General features: G+C 33.6%; 1 protein-coding gene across 2 annotated transcripts in view; it reads right to left on the reverse strand.

Moving 5' to 3' along the window:
* Positions 1-23133, reverse strand: part of LOC118185504 (T-box transcription factor TBX20-like) — a 237682-nt gene that overhangs the window by 13560 nt on the left and 200989 nt on the right. For both annotated transcript variants that reach the window (XM_085827378.1, XM_085827380.1), the window contains exon 5: positions 13314-13390. In XM_085827378.1, coding sequence (XP_085683504.1) covers positions 13314-13390 — 77 coding nt within the window. The remainder of the gene's footprint in view (positions 1-13313; positions 13391-23133) is intronic.

Below are 23133 nucleotides of genomic sequence, written 5' to 3' on the forward strand. Positions count from 1 at the left end.
TTCGACTCCCCACATATTTAGAGTGCCCCATGCCGCACGGACGCTATACATTTACAAACATCCATGCCTTCTCCGTGATTCGACCCAAAGCCCTTCGGCACGAGAGTCAGCGGCGCTAACCACTATACCGGCTAGTCGGCATGAGATGATGTAATATCTTTTAAAATAGCCTTCTGAAAACTGCATCCATGCTACATACGTGCAACTTCTATTTCTTAATTACCTCCTTCAAAGAAGAGTTTCAATATCAAACTCATGCACATGAAATCATCAAGACCGTCTCACATTCAAGTCATGCGGTGCATATTGTAATCTCATTAAAATCTACATATCTTGGTATTCTCTGTCATATGCATTGTGATGGATGGAAACTGTGGCGAAATTTAAGAGATGTAATTTTTTTTTTTTTTTTTTTTTTTTTTTTACCACACAGTGAAGTGCTTACAGTGTTTCCTTGGCAGTAATAATATTGTCCTGATTTCCTGATTATCAGAAAATATCATCGAAAAGATTCAACTGTATTCTGGTCTTGCCTTCTTTTTAACTGAAATAAAGAAGAGAATATGCTTTTGTATTCAGCATTAACTGCCACTGGTAGGTAAGAAATGGTAAGGGTGTTCAAACGTAAATTTCGGGTATGATTTATATGAAGCAGATCCAAGCCATCTCGAATATTATAGATATTTTTACATGAAGCATCACAAAATTCCAACTACTTTCTTTTGAACGTTAAACGTATTTCCACACCCTAATTAAAAAACAAAAATTTTGTATTATTTTCTTGAAAATAATTTGAATACCCGAAAGAAGCCATAAAAACCAAATGAATTCTCTAACGGCGCCCAAGTGATATCAGGAAACAGGCCATATTTTAAGAATTAGGTCCAAAATGAACGATCTCGCAACTTTAATCATGTATACACTGATAAGAGTAGTGTTATGAATCAAAAAATAAAAGATTTGGAGTTCTGAAATGCCCAGTTAATTAAAACCAAGCTTACAAATCAATATTATACTTGCTATGACATGCAAAACCGTAAAGACTGGATTATAATATTTGAGTTAATAGCAAAGCTTACAGAGATTGTCTACTTAAGGGAAAAAAATTGGCTTCTCGGATTTCTTTCTTTTTTTCTGAAACCCGCGAAAATGCCTATTCAGACAGTCCTTTAGCCGGGACTCAAATCGGACCGAAGTGTTCAGTGGTTCTTACCTTTCGGCCGCTGGTCGGCCAAAATGCGATATTAGTGCTAAAAAAAATTCATGACGTCCGAAGAAGATAAATAAGAGAGTTTTCGGACCGGTCTACATATGTTCAACAGCTTTTACCCCTCGGTCACTGGTGAACCAAAATAGGATATTTGTGCTAAAAAAAAAATTAATGAAATCTGAAGAAGATAAATAAGAGAGTTCTTACTGCTAAAATGAAAAATTATTGAGTCAATTAAAATACAAATATTCAAATTTCAATAATATGCATTTTTTCGTATTACTTTCATAAGCAAAGAGAACGTAAGCAACGAAATTTTTAAGCGATAAAAGAAAAATCCCGTGTCTGCAACATATTTTTTAAAATATGAATCTTTTTATTAAATATGATATTAAAATTAAAACTATAATGAAACCACGAATTCATATTAGCTAAAAATTCCATTTTAGGTATAAAGAAAAATAGGAAAACTTGAAAAATACTATACGGTAATAAAAAACATAAAATGTATAAATTAATATCAAATTTACAGTTTATATTTCAAAACAGTTAAAAAAAACTAGTCAAAACAGTACTGAATTTCAGAGGTGACAAAACAAGATTTATACCTACGGAAATTTTTTTTTATTTCACATATATCCCCTTCACGATCGAGGAGCAATAGAGCTCTAGGAGGTCAAGGGGCATTCAATTAACGCAAGTCCTAGGTTCCTATAGAAGACCTCCAGGCAATAATACACTCTAGAGGAACCGAAAAGAGGTTAAAAAGATCTACCAGAAAAAGCAGAGAACTTTTTCACCAACAAAAGATCGCGTGCCGAGGATGAAAAATAAGAGAGAAATAAACCATTTTTACAATTAAAAAAAAATACATTGAAAAGGATCTGCTTCGCCCTCTTCCATTTCATCATTTTGATGTTTGGTTTTAAAAATATTCAAAAAATAAAAATAAAAATAAATTAAAATAAAAGGAAAAAAAAATAGTGAATTTAGCTGAAAAAGCTTCCTGCTATCAGAAATTTAGAGGTAAATTTTTAATAAAAGTTTCGATTCCAAAATTGCAGTAAAAAATATGAGCTAAACGAAATTCGCGAAATACAATATATTCGAAGCTATTTTATTGGTCACCAGATGGCGCCAACAGTGCTTTAAAACTGCTCTCGGAAGTTTCTTTACAGCTCTTCGCCTGGTCAATACGATTAAACCGTCCTCAAAGTAAAATGCAAATTAGATTATCCTGACTGCATTAAAAATAAACAAATAAAACTATGATAGCTGATTTGCAATTGAAAAATTTCAGATAATATTTAGTATCTCGGCGGAAAGTTTCCCTTTAAATTTAAAAAAAAAAAAAAAAAAAAAAAAAAATATTAAATAAAAATAAAAAAAATTAAAAAAAAAAAAAATCTGAAATGTTTCAGATTTTAAATTACGTCCAAAGGGGCGTTTTTTTAACATTTTGTGTGTTACCTTTCTTTATTAAATATCATGTTCCTCGAACTTAAACCATAAGATCCAGTGCAACAGCAATATCGCAAAATAGTTCTAAAACGAGCATATCTTTAGAATTTCCGATACAGAGACTCACGCGCTGGAGATAAAAATGTTTTTTCTGCACAACGTTGCTATTACTCGCTTTGAAATCCTTGAGTTTGTTAATCAAAAATTCGTCAAAGTTTTAAAAAATAGGAAATCGATCATAAAACAAATTTCAAATTTCAAATTTGTTCTTCCACATGCTCATATTCGTTGGAGGATTACGTTATTCAAAATTCGATGACTCTATGTACCGTTATTTTATGACAATGTGAGAAATATACATACATTTACGCAGATTTTCATTATTTAATTTCTTCAAATATAATGCAGGACTCTAACATTTTATGGCAACAGTTTGAAAAGTGAACCGACATTTATCCGTCCGACGCAAAATGCCAAAACGAAACTAATAGTCCTTCGGGATTCAAATCCCTTTGGACTAAAAAGAGAAATGACTGCTGCCAATCCATAAAACTAAAATTTATGTTGAATAAAATTAAATTCAACTTAGGGCTTCATTTTTAAAAACTTCAGCGTTTATTTCTCCACTTCGATTACGAATATAATATGATACAGAACTTTAATATTGTTACGAATTTGGTATTTAAAAAGCTAATGTTAGTTCAATTACAAATTAAATGATTTTATTTCTCGCGCAGTGCAGCGCGTGACGAATATTAAAAGAAAGCTAAGCCGTAAAATTGAAATTACAAGAGCGCGTGCATTAAATAAATAAATATCTCTTTTTGATTTCGAGAAAGTACTGGAAAATTCTAGCGCGTGATTTTAAAATCTTATAAAAGGAGGAAAACATCTCAGTTTGTAGTAGTTGCTTAGTTTGTTGTTGTTTAGAAAACTGCTCTTGTTGATTGTAGCGAATTCGCGGATTAGCGTTCTTTAGCTGTTTTTAATTGCGTTCTATTGGACATTTGAGTAGTTAAAAGATAACTACTGTGAGATATTGTAATACTGCATGATAATTTGAGAAAATTTAAGCATTTTTTTGTTGTGATAATAATAAATTTTTTTTTGTTCATTTTTCATCGGACTTGTGCATTCATTTCATAACGAACCCGTACGCACGCAACAATTTTTGGTGTCAGGAGTGGGGTTTGAATGCCAATAACAAGAGCGATGGAAGAGCAATTAAGGCAGTTAATATCAGCCTTTGCCTCATTTAAAGAAGAAATTAAAGAGGAAATGAAATTGGGCCAGGAATCCGTTAAGGAAGAAATGAAATTGGGCCAGGAATCCGTTAAGGAAGAAATGAAATTGGGCCAGGAATCCGTTAAGGAAGAAATGAAATTGGGCCAGGAATCCGTTAAGGACGAAATGAAAGCCGTTCAAGCTGGTCAAGAAGAAATGAAAAGAGAAATTACTTGCATAATAGAAAATAAATTTGAAGCTATGGAAGGCAGAATTGACGCAGTTGAAAATAAAGTTGGCCATATTGAAGAAAAAGTTTCTCCCGTAAAAGATCATATTGAAAAAAAGAGTTTCTTCGGTGAAAGAAGAAATAGAAGAAAGAGTTTCTTCTGTAAAAGAACATATAGAAGGGAGAGTTTCTGCTGTGGAGGAACGAATTGAAGGAAGAGTTTGTGCCGTCCAACACCAAATCGAGCAACAAATTGATGAGAGAATTTCTGCAGTTGCCAAAGAAATGGATACTTTAAAGAAATTCGTAACGTCGGCAGGGAGCAGGAGTGATGATTTTAAATTCTTACCAATGCCTGCTCGTCCACCTCTGAAGCTATCCACGTATGATGGGAAGACCTCCTGGCAGGTGTATAAGACACAATTTTCTATCGTGGCGGATGCGAATGGATGGGATTCCCAAGCTAAGGCCTGTCATCTCGCCGCTTCTCTAAGAGCCGACGCAGCGGATATCCTTCAGACTCTTCCCGAAAACAAAAGGTTAGATTTCGAAGCTCTATCCGGCGCTTTGGAGCTGCGCTTCGGCGAGAAATGTTTAAAAGACTACAGCAGGCTCCAATTAAAATCTCGTCAACAGCAGCCTACCGAAACACTTCAGGAGCTCGCCGCGGATGTTGAAAGGCTGTCCCATCTCGCCTTTTCGGAATGCCCGACAGAAACAAGGGAAATCCTGTCCTTACAATACTTTATCGACGGCATCCGAGATACTGAAATACAGAAAGCTCTTCGAATGGCAGATGTAAAGGACATAAAAAGCGCTCTGTTGTACGCCATGAAGTTCGAGGCAGCCCAGCAAGCAACTAGTAGAGATCGCTACCCAGTTAGAGCTGTGCGAGTCCATGAGCCAGTGGATCAACTGATGGCTCGTTTAGATGATTTAGCCAGACAAGTCGAAGATTTGATACGGAGTAGGAGCGAGAAGAAAGTGGCTCTAAGGTGTTGGAGATGTGGTAGTGAAGGTCACCTAAGACGGAATTGCAGAACACCCCAGGGTACGGAATATAAAGCAGATGATTTTACCAGACAAGTCAGTGGCTTGAGACGGAACAGAAGTGAAAAGAAACTAATTCTAAAGTGCTGGAACTGCGGAGTTGAAGGCCACATACGAAGAAACTGCAGAACACCCCGAGGTACGGAAAATAAGACCATTTCCCAGCAACAACGCAGTAAACAAATTAGTGACCATATCGAGGAACGGAGGTTGCCAGATAGTGAAAAACCTTGTTTTAAAGCTCTTAAAATTTATACAGTGAGTGGCAACAATAACGGACTGTCCATCAATGGGAATATCGATGGAGTTCCTTGCAGTATGATCATTGACACAGGAGCTAATGTTACCATCATTAGGAAAGATTTAGCTGAACAATTTAAAGATAAACTCATTTGGACGCCATCCTGTGTTACCCTTCAGACTGCGTCTGGTGACAAGATCGACATAACTGGGAAGTTAAACGTAAACATCACGTTTGGAAGTGCCGCCTACCATCACACGGCATATGTGGCGGATATTACAGATCCATGCATACTCGGATTGGACTTTTTAAGGAAATACAATTTTTCCTTAGACTTGAAAAACAACAAACTGCTTTCAGGATCTAAAGACATGACTATCCATCCTAAGAAGGGATCCTCACCTGGAAATGCCGACGCTTTGTCCGAAAGAACCAGCTCGAGAAACAGCCGAAATCATGCTAGGGTCGAAAAGAAACACCAGACTACCAGCTATTCTCCATCTCAGATGCTCTTCGGTCGAGACCTTCGTCTGCCTTGTGACCGCCTGTTTCATCGCCGTACGGATGCGCCTTCATCGCCTGAGGAACACATCCAAGATGTCAAGGCCCGTTTTGAAGTGATGCACCGTTCCGCACGAAAGCGAGTGAACTTGGCGACGGAGAAAGTGAAGACCAGATACAACACGAGAGCTGCTGGACATAGATCCAACGAAGGAGACAAGGTGTGGTTGTGGAACCCGATTCGACGAAAAGGAGTCAGGCCTGATTTACAGTCACCTTGGGATGGTTCGCACACAATCCTAAACAGGCTAAATGACGTCATGGTTCGGATCCGTGAGTCTTCGAACTCTTACGACAGGTTAGCTCATTACTATGGCCATAGTACATAATGTAAATAATTGTAAATAGTATAAGACCATGGTCCATTTTGTTTTTAAATGTGTATTTGATTTGTTTTATGTATTGCATTTATTGTTCATGTTGTTTATTATTGTAATGTAATGCTTATTAATGCATTTATGCCACAGTTGTAAGTTTAGCTTCCTGTCCAGGGATTGTACTGCCCGGGACGTGCAGTCCTTGGGAAGGGGGCAGTGTTACGAATTTGGTATTTAAAAAGCTAATGTTAGTTCAATTACAAATTAAATGATTTTATTTCTCGCGCAGTGCAGCGCGTGACGAATATTAAAAGAAAGCTAAGCCGTAAAATTGAAATTACAAGAGCGCGTGCATTAAATAAATAAATATCTCTTTTTGATTTCGAGAAAGTACTGGAAAATTCTAGCGCGTGATTTTAAAATCTTATAAAAGGAGGAAAACATCTCAGTTTGTAGTAGTTGCTTAGTTTGTTGTTGTTTAGAAAACTGCTCTTGTTGATTGTAGCGAATTCGCGGATTAGCGTTCTTTAGCTGTTTTTAATTGCGTTCTATTGGACATTTGAGTAGTTAAAAGATAACTACTGTGAGATATTGTAATACTGCATGATAATTTGAGAAAATTTAAGCATTTTTTTGTTGTGATAATAATAAATTTTTTTTTGTTCATTTTTCATCGGACTTGTGCATTCATTTCATAACGAACCCGTACGCACGCAACAATATGTTAAAAAAAGTAAATTATCAATTAAATTAAAAAGATTAAAAACAAAGTTATTCCATTCTACGTTCATGTAGATTTTTCGTTTTTTAATTTCTTTAAATTAGATAACATTTAGTGGCAACGATTTGAAATTGATACGCCGTTTATAGTCATTCAACGCAAAATGCCGTTTCGAGATTAGTGTCCCATACGGGATTAACGTCGCTTTTGGGCTAAAGAAAGAAAAAAGAAACACATAGAAAAGATTACAACAAGTACGATGATTAAGACACAATAACACGTCGAATAAATACTAATTCAGAAGTCAAATAACAAAAATCAGCGTTATATTTACAAAATTTTCACAGGTGAAAATTTTGTAAATATAACGCTGATTTTTGTTGTTTGACTTCTGAATAAATACGATGATACAAAATTTCCTCATCATCATCATTCGATTTAATTTATATGCAAGACGGAAGTGCAATTCTATAATCTATGTATTAGACGTTAGATTGTATTTCACTTAACGCATATGCGATGTCAAATAACATTTGTTGCAAAATGTTTTTAAGATGTGCAGCTAAATTAACATTATGAGTGACTTCCTTTCTTACACTAATAAACAAGGCATTTTTAAGATTATCATCATATTTAGATTTAAAAGGAAAGATGCTTCTCTTTAAAAATATACTTTCATTAGATAATATTTAGTAATGTAAACACAAGCCTATCTAACGCATGGTAAACATTGAGGATAGCATTAAATTCGAAAGACAAATATATTGCGTTTTGTCGAGTGAAAGCACATTTCCTTTATATCGCTGAGTTACATTCATACGTAGTGAGTTTGTGAATAATGAATTATACGCTAACTTAAAACTGGAAAGTTTTTAAGAAACATTTTTCAAAATATTTTCCAAAGCTTTTATTTCAAAAAGAACTTATCAAAACCCTGTTTTGAAATCTAAGGTGAGGCTGGCAAAGGATGACAACAAAATCAAAATTAGCCGTCAGTTTCGGTTGAGCAATCAAGAGATAATAATACTGCAAAATCACTGCTTTTTGTTTATACGGAAAGATGCTGCCGAAATTTATGCGACGCGACCATAATTAAGTCGTTTGAAAGAAGATGGTGGCATTACTAGTAGTTGGAAGAATCATTTTTTATGATTATCATGCTGGTGAAGTTATAATCAGATTCAAATGCGTAACAGAAAACTTCATAAAACGATGCCTTTGTTTTTCTCCATCTAATATGTTCAAATTCTTCCTCCCTCTCCATACAAGCTTTTCTTCTTTTATTAGTCTTAATATAATTTAAATAAAAGATGCTTTTGATACAGTATTGAGGAAAAGCATAACAATTTAATGGTTCACGGCGTAATACTTGAGTCGGAAATGGAAAAATAACTACTCTTCCCCCCCAGCATATTATCTAATTAATGTAGATTATTATTATTCGTTTCCTATTATATATCTGATTGTTAAATTTAAACTAACCAAACGGTAATTAATTATAAGACTTCACATTCAGGGACGGTACAATCTAACAGGTTTAATCTACTTCAAAGGAACTGCTTCCACCCGTAGGCCCATAGACTCTTAGCATGCTGAGACAGACGTCCTTCAAGGATGCTTTCGGAGGGCGGACGACGAAAAATCTCTCAGTGAAAGATCTGGATTCAAGAGCTAAGTTTCCCCATTTACATTTCTCAGCGTCCACCAGCGGCCGAGCGGTAAAGTCTGTGAACACTGTTAGTTCCAACCTGGCTTCGATTCTAGGGAAACGGCCTGGCTGCATGGGTGTTTTCGTGGTTTTTCCCGTGTGTAGCGTGAATATGAGCCAATTTCCCTTAGAAAGTCCTCCACCAAGGCATCCACTAGACAGATAGCCCTCACGTACTTTGCCATAATTAAATAAATCAGACCATTTCATAGCTGCTAACCCTTCCGGTTTTACCAGGAATCTATCGTTCTCCGTATAGATCGCCCTACCGATTTTTATTTTTTAGCTTTTACTAGTAAAAGGCTTTTTCAGCTATAAAATTTGCAATAAATATGAGCTTCAGCAATAAATCTAAGTTGCATTACTAAATTAATGAAGCTTAAATTATGCAAATTTTATTCTACCCTCCTTAAGTGAGCTTCAACACAATTTTCCTTATTAAAATTTATTTGATGGGATTTTTTTAAATCTTCTGTAGAATCTTATGTAAAGATTCAACTAATGTATAATCAGTAAATATTTGTATTTAATTTTATTTTACATCAATGTATCGAATTATTAGGTTCATTTCAGAAGGGAAAACATGAAAAATATAAGGTGCCTTTAACAGGACTGGAATTACAGACATCCCTATTGTTAGCCGAATTTGCATCCAGTTATACAACGAAGTTTACAGGGAGCTTTGTACCTAGTTGCAAGATCTTGGTAGTGACGAATTAATATCCAAATTTAGTTAGCGCCCCTATAAAATTTCTTTTATTTTTTAGAGACAGAAGGTGTAAAAAATATACACTATCCTTTCCGGCACTGGATGTACGGATCTTCTGATTGTTAAGTATTCTTATAGTAGTATCAAAGTATTTTCTTAGCATCAATAAGTAAGAAAATTACAAAATAAAAGTAACTAAAGAATATAAAATTTAGAATATGAAAACATAATATCAATATATTTTACATCAGAATCATTATAAATAATTGAATAAATTAAATCGTGTGTTATAAAGCGAGTTTAAATTAAAATAAAGCGAATTTAAATTAATTCTGAGTTCTTCTAAAATGGTGCCCCGCACAGCATGAAAACCTCCCGGAAACTCCGGATTTTGATGGGTTAACCTCCCAATTTTTCATATTTCAAGGTTGCCAGCTGTCCCATTTGAAAATATCCAATTTCCGCTTAAGGATCTGCAAGTGAGACTGCTGCCTTTACAGACGCTGTTAAAAATTAAAACCCTATCTGTACTTACTTCACAATCGAATGATTGCAATTAGCTGCCCTTTCTGTCTGAAGTTCATATGCAGAGATTCGGAAGAAACTGTAATTGCGCACTGAAATCTTTTTGTGCCTTAGCCAGTAACAACAATAATACTATGAAGCACAGTTTTCCCACGTAATTTGCAAATTTTATTCTGGCAGGAAGTGACTTTGCAAAATATCGAAACAATATACCTCTTTCGATTTGGATAATTCAAAATTCTAAGCTTGTTCTTGTTGATTAAGACACAATAACTAAGATACAATAACAAGCCGAATAAATACTAATCCAGAAGTCAAATAACAAAAATCAGCGTTATATTTACAAAATTTTCACAGGACTAGTTTCGATGGTTTTACCGAACCACCCTCCTCAGCTGCAAACCCGCAAATGAAGAAGATAGGAAATAATGATTAGATAAGATAAGAAAGCCTGGACAAGAATAAGCAAGTGGCGCCATCTGTTGGTGAAACCAGAACTAAAACATAATTTCTTTAAATGCCGAAGGCAAATTTGGATTGGAATTAGGATCGTTAACTAGAACAGAAAGATTTTTATGAATGTGAAATGCCTCTAGAAAATCCAGTTTTCCAATGGAAGATGTTTTTTGAATAATTTTGGCAGCAGAAAAATTGAAAGTGTGATTTTCGGACCAACAATGTTGAGCAACAGAAGACTTCTGTGTTTCCTTTTTTCTAACATATGCTTCATGTTCCTTGACGCGAAATTTCAAGGCTCTCTTAGTTTGGCCAATGTAAATTAAACCACACTGGCAAGGAATTCTATAAATACCCCAGGAATTCATATCCGGAATGGGGTTATTGAGTATGGAGCTCGGAATTTTATTGATGGGAGAATAAACAACCTGAAAGTTAAATTTCCGCAAAATATGTGCAACTTTATAGCTAATTGATGGAAAGAAGGGAATGTTCTTGTTGTTTCAAGAAAGAGATAACGGTTCCGAGAAAGCTACCTTGTGCTCTATAATTGAAAAAAAAAAAAAAAAAAAAAAAAAAAACTAACTTCTTTGCTGCATATTTCATTTTTAAATTGGGCAAGCACAAAAATAACAACTTTAAGAAATGTTAAGTAAATTAGTTACGAAAAAAAAAAAAAAAAAAAAAAAAAGTTTTTGTCCTAATTTTTAAAATACTAGATTGCAGTTTTTCTTTAAAATATTTCATTTAATTCTTTACTTCACTAATCCTAATTATTTTTAGGAAGGTTATAAGGTTATCTCCCAGATATGTCAGTTAATGTTCCGGCACTAGCCATCTACTAGCCGAAGTTAAATCGCGCCATTAAACCTCCAGATATCTGTAGCCTCGGGCTACAATAGCTTTTTAAATCGTAAATTCAACTTTATCTTATTTTAATATCCGAAGTTTTGGTTATATGCTCAAGCTGTCTCTTCTCTCCATCTTAAGCTTAGATAAAGGGGCTTATTAAAAATCTTCCTAAGACTTTATTGTATATTTTCATACAAAGCGAATATTTTTTTTTTTTTCTTCTTTTAACTGTTTTTGTTTGTTTGTTTGTTTGTCTCAGTGGGTGTGCTCGTTAACCATGAGGCCGATTATTATTGGCTAGGAGGGTTGCAGCATACTCGTAAACTAAACTAAGCGATAATTCGATTGACAGTCTAATAGCGTCCGAAGATATTTGAGTTAAATACTATTACATAGTTAGGACCATAGAAGACACGTAAATATTTTTTATGTATTCACAATTTCATTGTAGGTATTTGGCCTCATTTCGAAAGTAGTTTCGAAGCCCTCTCCAAGAAGGCTTTTGCTTAATTTCTTTTATATAAGGGTTACAGCCGAAAACGTCACGGAGAAAACAACGCAAGGAAAAACCGTCGTGGGAGAAATCATCCCAAAGAGAAAAAATCCCAGTTCTAAAATGCTGTGGTACAAAATATCGTGGTCGAAAATAAAGCGGCTCAAAAACATCGCAGTTTCAAAACATCGTCGTCGAAATAATCGTGGTAAAAAATAAAGTATCTGTAAATCATCGCATGACGATAACATCGCATACATGCGTTTTTTAAATCGCATAGTGACATATTATGTAACTGACCTTCGTCATAATTAACAAATCGACATCCAAAAAATTGATTGCACGCTATATACATGAAAATATTAACGACAGTTTAAGAATAAAAGGAAACAAAACAATATATAATTTTCATTAGAACAATATCAGATTAACAAATGTGAAAGAAAATAATTTGATCATTAACTAAGCAATTTTTATAGAGGTAACCTCATGCAGTTATTTATCTTCCTTTTCGACTATATTTTTCATGAAAAATTATCAGTTAAACTTTATAAAAACAGCTTAATTTATTAATGACCTTTGTTAATTAACTATATAAATTTAAAATTCTATGAAGCTTTTTAAGTTGCATTAATTTTCTACTCATTTTCAGTTTTTAAATGCTTAAGTTTCCTTCTCATTTTCTTCAGCAAAAATCTATTAGTTCGTTCAAATATATGAAATGTAGAAGCAAAAGAATCCCTCTTTCCTTCTTGAGCTCTATGATCTTTATACTAAAATTTATTTACGACTTTCAAAACCTGAAAACGCCTGTGTGCGATGTTATCGTCATGCGATGCTTTGTAGGTACTTTATTTTTTACCACGATATTTTTGACGAAGATGTTTTTAAACTGAGAAATTTTTGAACCGCTTTATTTTCGACCACGATATTTTGTACCACGATATTTTAGAATTGCGATGTTTCCTCTTTGCGATGTTTTCTTCCACGATGTTTTGTACCACGATTCTCCTTACGCTGTTTTCTCCGCGACGTTTTCGTCGGACGCCTATATAAGTATTTATAATACGCTTAAGTGCTAAGCTGAATACTGTAAAGAATGTTCACTTTCTAAACTTAATTGACAGATCTAATTTTTGAGACACTTGAGACTTCCAGAGTATCTTAATAACACTTCAAAATTTTCCAAATTTTTTTTAAAATCAAGTCTTTTAATAAAGTATGCACAGTTAATTTTTTTTTTTTTTCCAATGACGGGCACAAGTTGTCATAGACGTTGGACAGTACTAAGGCCGAAAGCGATGGTAACTTTATTACGGAGCACCTAATAGGTGATTCATCGTTGCCTCCTATAAACGGGCAGACAATTTTTCATCCATGCCTTCTCCAGGATTCAAACCCGGGTCCTTCGGTACAGTAGTTAGCGTCACTAACCACTTTCCTGTCCGCTCGGCCAGTGTGTAGAGTAAATGTATAGATAATGCAGTTAGTCATATTAACTGAAGTAATTATTAATGCAGAGTAAAATTATTTTTAGTATCAAGCACGAATGTTACCTTTCCAAGTCGGTGAGTCTCGAAGAATCCCGGAAACCTTTGGCAAACGGATTGCTGTCAATTTTCAACTTTGTTATCTAGAAAGGAAGAAAAGGAATTGCGTTAGAATTTATCAACAAAGATATTTTTAACAGAGCTCTTATTTACTTGCCGCAACAGTTGTACTTAATCACTTAGTTTTTGTTCATTTTCAGTCTTATGCAAAGACTACCAAATTAATCTGTATTGATTCTTGGCAGGAATTGTTTTACGCAATTTTTCCACTCATGTATTAGTTTCTTTCAAAATGCGTATAGTTTTTTTTAAATTTGAATTTTTTTATCTAATTTATTTATTTTCTTATCTGGCTTTAAATTTTAATCGCATATGCTTCATGAAGTGAAATAACCTGCCTGAATATCAATGCTGAAACACGATCTGAGAATTCAAAAGAATTCCCTTCACGGCAAGGCAAAAATATATAAAAATTCAAAACAACTTCATTAAAAATTGAAAAATATAGAAAAACATAAAACACCAAAATCAAATAAAACAGTTAAAAAAAATTTTTTTTTTACAGTTAAAATTAGAATTTCTGCGCAAAAACAAGCAACTTGGCCAGCGGGCAAAAAAACAGATTTTTCGGTTCACAAAACTGAAAGTTTACTTTTGGTTCCACTCGACAAAAGAATGTACAGAAATTAAGTTAATTCACTATTCTGATAAGTTTCAAATGTAAACAAATATAGTTGCGATTAGGCTTAATCGCATTTAAATAACTTTATATTGTTGATTGTTGTTGTTAATTAAATTGTTGATAATTCTACAACTATTGCATGCAGATTAATTAAAGGCATAAGAAAGGTTATAACCGGAACAGAAAAACAACATAATTCAATCACTTTTAAAGCAAAAAATGCACTATTTACCAACATATAAGAATAATTAAAAAAAAACTGAGCTCACCGAGCGAAGTAACAGAGTGGGTATATACAGTGGTGGCCAAAATTGTGGACCCTTTTGGAAATTTTTATGTTTTTGAACTTTGTATGCTTGTAGAAAACGTTACGTTTCACAAAATGCAAACTTGTATATATCATTTTAAAGAGAATTTATTACTGAATTCAATACAAAACACAAAATTCAATTAATTGCAATACAAAAAAAAGTTAAACGATAATAGTTATCGATATACATTAGATAGTGATGACTGCAGTGAGTTATCAGTACTTAGTAGGGTACCCTTTATTTTTGATTACAGCTTCACATCGACGTTTCATTGAGCTGACAAGAGTTTTAAGCTCTTCTTTCGTTATTACATGGTGACAGGAAACAATTATAGCCTCAATTAGTTCCCTTTTATTTGATAGTTCCCTTTTATAGTTTATTTGATAGTTCAATTAGTTCCCTTTTATTGATGGGCGCCTCATTCGGACAAGAGTTTTCAAACGGTGCTACAAATTTTCGATAGGATTGAGGTCAGGACTGTTTCCTGGCCATGACAACAATTTAATGCTCTTTGTACGAAACCACTCTTTCGATATTTTGGCCGTGTGGCAAGGAGAAGAATCCTGCTGAAAAATAAACCAAGCATTGTTGGGAAAGAGATCTCTGATGGAAGGTAGAAGTTTCAGTTCTAGAATAGTGTCAATGTATTTTCTGGCATTCAGTGTCCCATCGATGACATGAAGGCGACCAATACCATCTGCGGACATGCACGACCAAATCATAACACTAACTGGGTTCTTCACAGTTGCTTGAATGCAGTCAGGATGTAGCTCTTCTCCTATTCTACGTCTTACATATTTTCCCCCATCACTACCGAATAACGATATCTTAGTTTCATCACTCCACATAACTTGTGACCACTGATCATCTGTCCAATTAATGTGTTCCTTTGCCCACTGTAGTCTTTTTTTTCGCTGCTGAAAATTAAGATAAGGCTTTTTTCGTGGAATTCTACCTCTCAATCCAACATCTGTTAATCTTCTCCTGATTGTCCTTGAACTGACAGAAACACCAGCATCATTCAGATCACTTCTGATGGCCGCTGATGACATTTTTCTATCTTGGAGACATAGTCTTTTTTATTCTTCTGTCATCAATAGATGTGGTGCACCTTTTTCGGCCTTTTCCTTCTTTTTTTATATTTTTTTTTATTGAATTTGTCTCCTGATATCGTAAGCAAAACTTTCGGAGTCCAGATGTAGTCACTGAACCACCCACTTGTCTTGCAATTTCAGCATAGGAATTACCACTTTCTTGTAACACAATAATATTACATCTCTTTCTAGGTGTCCAATCTACTCTTTTATTTGATGTCATTGCTTCTTGACTAAATATTAAAATTTTTTACAAAAATTCCTACTTGTAATTGCGGTGTATAAGAAGCAAGTCCTCCTTCTACAGAACAAAGCAAAATAATGAATTGTTTCAAGTGTAAACATGATGTCAGCTTCTACTGGCAGTTACTAACATTTGATTGGTTCTCAGAACAAGAACAGTGATTGGCCAGGAAAGCTAGACATTGCAAACCACTTCATAACTGTGTTTTTACTTCCTTGTACGAAGTAAAAATGAAGTATTGTAATCGCGTAAAGTTTCAGGCAGCATATTTCAACGAAAATATCCATTTTGACCGCTATCGAATGCAATTTAACGATGTTTTTGCATGATATCTGTACGTAAGGACAGAATAAAATACTCTTTTCCTTCAAAAAAATTATAAAACTGCTTTAAAATGAATTCTGAAGAGAATTTTTCGTGGCGTCTGTACGAACGTATGTACGTACGTACGTATCTCGCATAACTCAAAAACGAGTAGCCTCAGAACGTTGAAATTTTGTATATAGGACTGCTATAACATGTAGATGTGCACCTCGTATTTTGGTTGCAATCAGCCGCACCAAACGTATATAAATATATTTATATATATATTCACTCTGTTACCCGGCTCAGTGATCTCAGTTTCTTTACTCTTATATGTTTGTAAATTGTACATTTTTTTGCTTTAAAAATGATTGAATTATGTTGTTTTTAATATTCCGGTTAAGGTTTTTATGCCTTTAGTAAATCTATATGCAATATTTTTAGAATTATCAACAATTTTAAAATTGTTTAAGTGCCGCTAAGCCTAATAATGTTTTTGATGGCGGTCATTGCTCTTGTTTACATTTGAAACAGCAGGATAGCGGATTTGTTGCCAATCTAGAGAAACTTAATTTCGCAATAACAAAGATAACGCCTTGATTTATTATTTAAATCATGCTTAATCCTTCTGGAAATTTTCGAGGAAATAAGCGTTTAAGATTTACTTCTTAATTTTTAATACAGATATTTTGAGTTTTTATGTATTGAATGAGAAATACTCAATCGTCTGTGAAAAACTGTTTCTTTTTTGTTTTGTTTGCTTAATTTCTTTTATACATCGTTCTAGCTTTGTTATAGTATTTGAACAGAACATGTGGCAACGATTAGATAATTCTTTGAATGATATAAATTTTGTGCATTCTGAGTTATAATATGAACGAAATATAATACTGTTAAGTAAACCTAGCGCCAGAGTGTCGCTATGGTAAACAAAGTGAATTTTAAAGAATGCATTTATTCTATTGTGGTTTATGCGCTTTCGGCGAAGTATAGGTTTAATTCTATCTAATAATTTTAAATGAAATGCAAGTAAAAATGCGTATAATTTAATATTCCATACAAGGAAGTCATGTGGTGTACACATCAGATTTTTTATTTATATTAAAGTACATATAACTTCTTTTTATTGCAAATAATTTAATTTTGTGTTTTGCATTGAATTCAGTAATGAATTCTCTTTAAAATGATATATACAAGTTTGCATTTTGCGAAACGTAACATTTTCTATAAGCATACAAAGTTAAAAAACATAAAAATTTTCAAAAGTGTCCACAATTTTGGCCACCACTGTATATATATATATATATACTTCTGATATGGCCGATTTGAACCAAAAAGGGAGGTGCTCGACTACATGTTATAGGAGTCCTAATACAAAACTTCCATGTTCTGAGGATACTCATTTTTTGAGTTATGCGAGATACATACGTACGTAGAGAAGTCACGAAACAAAATCTCTCGTGAACCCATTTTATATTCCGTTTTGGAAAAAGGAGTCCTTTATTTTGTTCGTAGATATAGATGTCACGCAAAAACATCGTTTAAATTGTTTCGAGAGCAATTGAAATGGATTTTTCATTGAAATATGATACTAGAAATTTTTCGTGATTAAAATACTTCCTTTACTTCGTACAAGGAAATAAAACAAAAAAGTCGTAGCATTGATATCACTTTTATGGTCGTAAATCTGAAGTCCTTTCAACTCTAAAAATCATCGAATTATAAAATTTGTAAACTAAAATCTGTGAATAAAGAGTGCTTTAACGGCAAGTATACGCTATAATATATAATGGGCACATAAAAAATTACCACTGAACTGTGAAAATAACTGCGAATTTTTTTAAGAGGTAATAAAGGAATGTGTTTGCAGTTAACAAATGGAAACATAAAATATCCATTTAATAAGCTTCATGAATTAGTAATTGTTTTTCACATTTGTATTAATTCTAATTTTCCCCTCTTCGCCGAGGGTAATTTATTTTACACGTGTATATAATTATTGTTATAAATGTGTATATAAATATTGTTATAAATGTGTAAAAAACAAAAATATTATTTAAATGGAAAGATTATACAATGAGTCAATGAAAGAGTTAGAGAGATTTAGATGTGATTTGTTTAAAAATAATTTAATGTTTTTATAGGGTTTTCATGTTCGAAACTGATTGCATTTTTCCCAAATGAAATGCAAACTACATCATCTGGCTTTCTTTGTACTTTTTCTTCTATGCATAACTTTATAAGGTTGCATTTATAACCTTCACTATTGTTTTCCTCTATCACTGTTGCTGACATAAAAGTTTAACAAGCAGAATTTCTTCTTAAAGAAATACCTGGGTCTGAGTTATTAAATTGGGATAAAGCACATTATGGTTATTTGCTTAAGGGGGGAAAGGCTTTCGTGCAGAACTTTATGAGGAAACAGGCTGGTTCACTATCAAAATTTAGCGGGCTCATCCATTCGAACACTGATAACCCATGCTCAAAGAAATATACCGTCATAAATTTACTCTGTATGCCTTAAGTTTATTAATATAATGTATTTATTTTAAATATCCGAAAGTAATAGTTGTTAATTAAATGTCTTAATCTTCTTGATTTCTCTTGCTGCGGATTGGATTGGATTATTTAATTATGGCAAAGCACACGAGGGCTATCTGCCTAAAGGGAGGGATGCCTTCGTGGAGGACTTTCTAAGGGAAACTGGCTCGTATACACGTTACACATGGGGAAAACCACGAAAACGCCCATGCAGCCAGCCCGTTCGCAGGATTCGAACCTCGGACCGAACTACCAGTGTTCAGTGTCTTTTTCGCTCGGCCGCTGGTGGGCTCCTCTTGCTGCGGAAGTTGTCAAATACTCTCAGAGAATGAATCCGGTATTGAAATAACTGAAATGATATGTTACCAAAATGATAAAATTAATATAATTTAAAATTATTAGCCCAAATGGCGTTAGGCAAGAAGGGCTATTAGTCTCAAAAAGAGATTTTGCGTTGAATCACTATAAAAGGCTGAATCAGTTTTCAAATTGTTGCCACTAAATATTATCGTTCTATATTATATTTAAGGAAATTAAATAATCAGAATCTGCGTGAACGTATGTATGTTTCTCGCATTGTGAAAAAATAGCGGTACCTAGAGCCATCCAATTTTGAATAACGTAACCCTCCACCTAAATATGAGCACCTGGAAGACCGAATTCGGAAATAGAAATTTGGTTTATTGTCTATTTCATATTTTGTATAACTTTAACGAATTTTTGGTTAATAAACTCAAAGATTTCAAAGCAAGCAATAGCAACACTATACGGGGGGGGGATTATTTCCAGGGCGCGAGACTCCGTATCGAAAAGTCTAAAGATATGCTCTTTTTAAATGTTTTATAATACTGCTGTTGAATTGAATTCTATGGTTTAAGTGCGAAGAACATGATATTTAATAAATAAAGGTAACGCACAAAATGTTAAAAAAATAATCGCCTTTGGGCATAATCTAAAATCTGAAAGTATTCAGACAGATTTTGTTCTTTTTTTTGGGGGGGGGGGGTTGATATCCTTTAAAGTAGCGTCCGCGACAGGACATAGTGAGGTTTCTGTTAGAATTACTTTGTATTTATTTATTTATTTATTTATTTTTTGCCTTAAAGAAATAAAAGAAGTTTCTTTCCTCCATAAGAAAGTTTTCCTTAAAAATGGTTGCAAAGTGAAGCTACAATTTTTGATAGTATGCTTGCCAATATTCTGCGCATGACTTCTTATATCAGCGATGAAAATCTCGCAGACACTATATAAATGACTTACATGGCATGTAACATTATCGTTAAACGAAAGGAAAAGAATTTATTCAAATATATGAGAAAAAAATTACTGCTTAGAAATCAGCTGGATAATGAAGGTTGGAATTTGAAGTACTTATTTACAGTTATATAGTCTAGTAGCTCGGCGTAGCACACATTTCTAGCTGACCTCCAGCTGAGTGAGTGGATAAAGCCGCTAAATAACAGCTGATCCGAATTCGAATTCCCGCTGAAGAGTTGGCTACATGGACTGTTAAAAGAGTTGACTGGGCTGTTCTTCTCAGTGTACCATGTAGATATCATTTTCCTTAGGCAGTTAACTTTCACTCGTTTTGTCAAAATTAATTAAACAAACCGTTTCCGATAAATGAACGGATTAATTGCAGTAGATCTCTGGTTTTTCTCGTGAATACGTAATATGCATTCCTTTAGGAATTTCCCCAAGAAAATTGATTCCTCACATAAATGGTGAATGATTACGGCAAAGCGGAAGCTAGCGCTTTACTGAGTGTACGAGGATTATTTGCCTTAGGAGGAATGCTTTCGTGGAGGCCTTTCTAGGAAAAATTGGCTCATATGCCTGTTCAGCATGGGGAAAACAACAGAAATCTATTGCAGACAGCTTTGCCTTCTTTCTTCTTTGCTACGTTCGAATTCGGATCGAACAAGCAATGTTTGACCGTCTTATTCGTTCCATCTTTTATTGGCCACTCAATGGGGATATTTCTTGCCATAAACAGTATTTGTAACTGTATGCATTTTATAGCAATAAAGCAATCCAAAGAAGTTATCTGTGGATGAAATTTAAATTAAGATCTTAACTTGTGGAGTCTTTTAGAATTTTTCGATGTCAAGAAATTGAAGAAATTCGCAATGCTCTCTCCGGAATTCAAACTCCAGACCTCACGGATACGCGTTGAGTATGTTTCCAGTTACACCACGAAGGCATGCGGAAAGGAGGGAGAAAATATTTTACGTACTCCCATGGAGGTAGGAAAGGGAGGAGGGGCCATTCCGCGCTAGAAGTGAAGCACTGCTTTGAAGCTTGGGTCACCAGACGGGGTGTTCTTTGTTTACATTCAGCTCGCTTGACAAGATTCTGATAGTATTTCGACACACGACAGTTCCATAGAAATCGAAAAAGAGACACTCTCGCATGAAAGAAACATTCATAGTGTGATGGATAATAGCAATTTGTATAGTTTAGTGACATTTACGCAAAAATCACATCTTGGTTATTTTTCTGCAACTAACAACAGCGATTTTGATTATGAATTTGTTTTATAAAATTCTAAGCTGTTGCACTACAAAAATATAGATTTTAAGAAAATTGCTAAAAGAGATCTGCCAAAATTTATTTTCTAGAAGATTTGAAAAGTTTGAAACTTGATGGCTAAATGTAAATATAAAATTATGTATGTTAAAATATTTGTAATTAGGCACATAGGTTAGATTAAGTTTTTATTAAATAGAGTAACGCATGCAAGGGCTATCTGCCTAAAGAGAGAGATGCCATCGTGGAGGAATTTTGAAGAAAAACTGACCTTTGAGTGTTGATTAAAAATAATACTTACAATTTTCATTCAAATTATATTCATATATATTTTTTATGTAAAACTTTCGGGTGTATGCTAAATTAGTGTAAATTACTTTACACGAAAAATATAGTGAATGCACAGAAATTAAAGATTTGCACAGGCCGGAAATGATAAATAGGAAATATGTATGGGTATTTATGCATGTGCTTGCAAAAAGCATGTATCTGCCTTTGACAAAATACTTAAATATTCATTAAATTATTTATAAATGTATTTTAAATGAAGAATTTATTCACTTATAAACAACTGTGAAAGTACTGTGAAGAAATCTAATGATTAAATTTATCTAATTTATAATAATTATAAATGTTATCTAAATATATAATAACCTTAATATTGAATTGTAAACATAAATTGAAATCCTGTTGACAAATACGTTATAAAACTATTTAAGCAAGAATTGTTCGTATTGGAAAGCAATCTGTTAAAAGGTATTGTAAAGCAAATGCTATGAGATGCGCACTTAAGAACATAATAAAGAGTTTTGGAACATGTATTGTTGAAATGAAGAATAAAAAAAAATCTGATAAGTATAATTAAAAGAATTATTCCCTTTACATTTTATAATAACTCAGTTACAAGTTTTAAATAATACTTAAAAAAAAAAAAACAAAAAAAACAAAAAAAAACTTATTTTATTCCCTTTCAGAAATGTTCAGAGAAAGTCAAATCCATTTAATACCTATTTAATTATTAGGAACTAATTCCTAATAATTCTCTAATTTAAAATGAACCGAATAGAGCATTAATTATAAATTGACTTACATTTTTCGATTTAAAAGAAGCCAAAAAATCATGTCATATTTAAGAAAGTATTTTAGGAAGAAGCTCTATAAATAGAAAAGAAATAATGCATAACTTTAATATTAATAATACAATAAACTTTGATCTTAATTTTTGTACCTTAACCGAATAAAATCGAATTACCTTAATTTTTTTTTCTAATGTAATTAACGAAAACTTGTGAAAATATTTAATTCAAATTAAACCATTCTGAGAAAACTGTCCTGTGAAAAGTATAGCATTTAATTCCGTTCAGAATGAAATGTTGTTTAAAAATATGTTGTTTTCACATACATAGGACTCTGAAGTGTTGTAGAAAAAGAAAATATATACATTTATATGTATATTTGCGACGTAATTACAAAATATTTACACCCGAACGCGTCAAATCTCATAGAACTCAATGGTAAATGACCCAATGTTTTGGTCACCACGTAGGGATCGCCTGTGCTTCAGAGCAGGGTACGGAGAAACTTGTTTAGGGCGACTCCATCTTACTTCCTACCTCCATGCGTACTCCCCATTTTAAAGCCCAACTAGGAAGACTCAATTGCTAAATCCTGGTAGTGACGACTTATCTCCATTAGTTCACCTTTTAGTTCGGGCGTCACTGTACAGTGTATTTGGAATTTTTCGAAGCAAGGAAATCGACGTAATCCTCAGTTCTTTCGCCGAGATTCGAACTTCCCGAAAGCGCGTCGAGGGTACTTTCAGTTACACACATGCTTTTGTGAGACATGGAGACCTTTGTAGGACATGCCTTTGGGGTATTTTCTCCCTTCTTTCCACATGCTTTAGTGGGAAGAATGGAGAAAATACCTTAAAAATTTAGTCCATTTTTTTCATTTCTATGTTAAAAATAAACTAAATGTTAATTAATAGGAAAGTACGCTTGGTTTCGGATACTTAGAAATGGCATTTAAATTTTTATAATTATTTCTATTGAAAGAAAAATCTTCAGTCGGGATAAAAAAGGTCACTTTAGTACATGTGTGGTACATCCTTAATTCATAT

Source organism: Stegodyphus dumicola, chromosome 1, assembly GCF_044657685.1.
Source record: "Stegodyphus dumicola isolate Sdum_Otavi_A_Nest chromosome 1, ASM4465768v1".
In the NCBI taxonomy this organism is placed as follows: Eukaryota; Metazoa; Arthropoda; class Arachnida; order Araneae; family Eresidae; genus Stegodyphus; species Stegodyphus dumicola.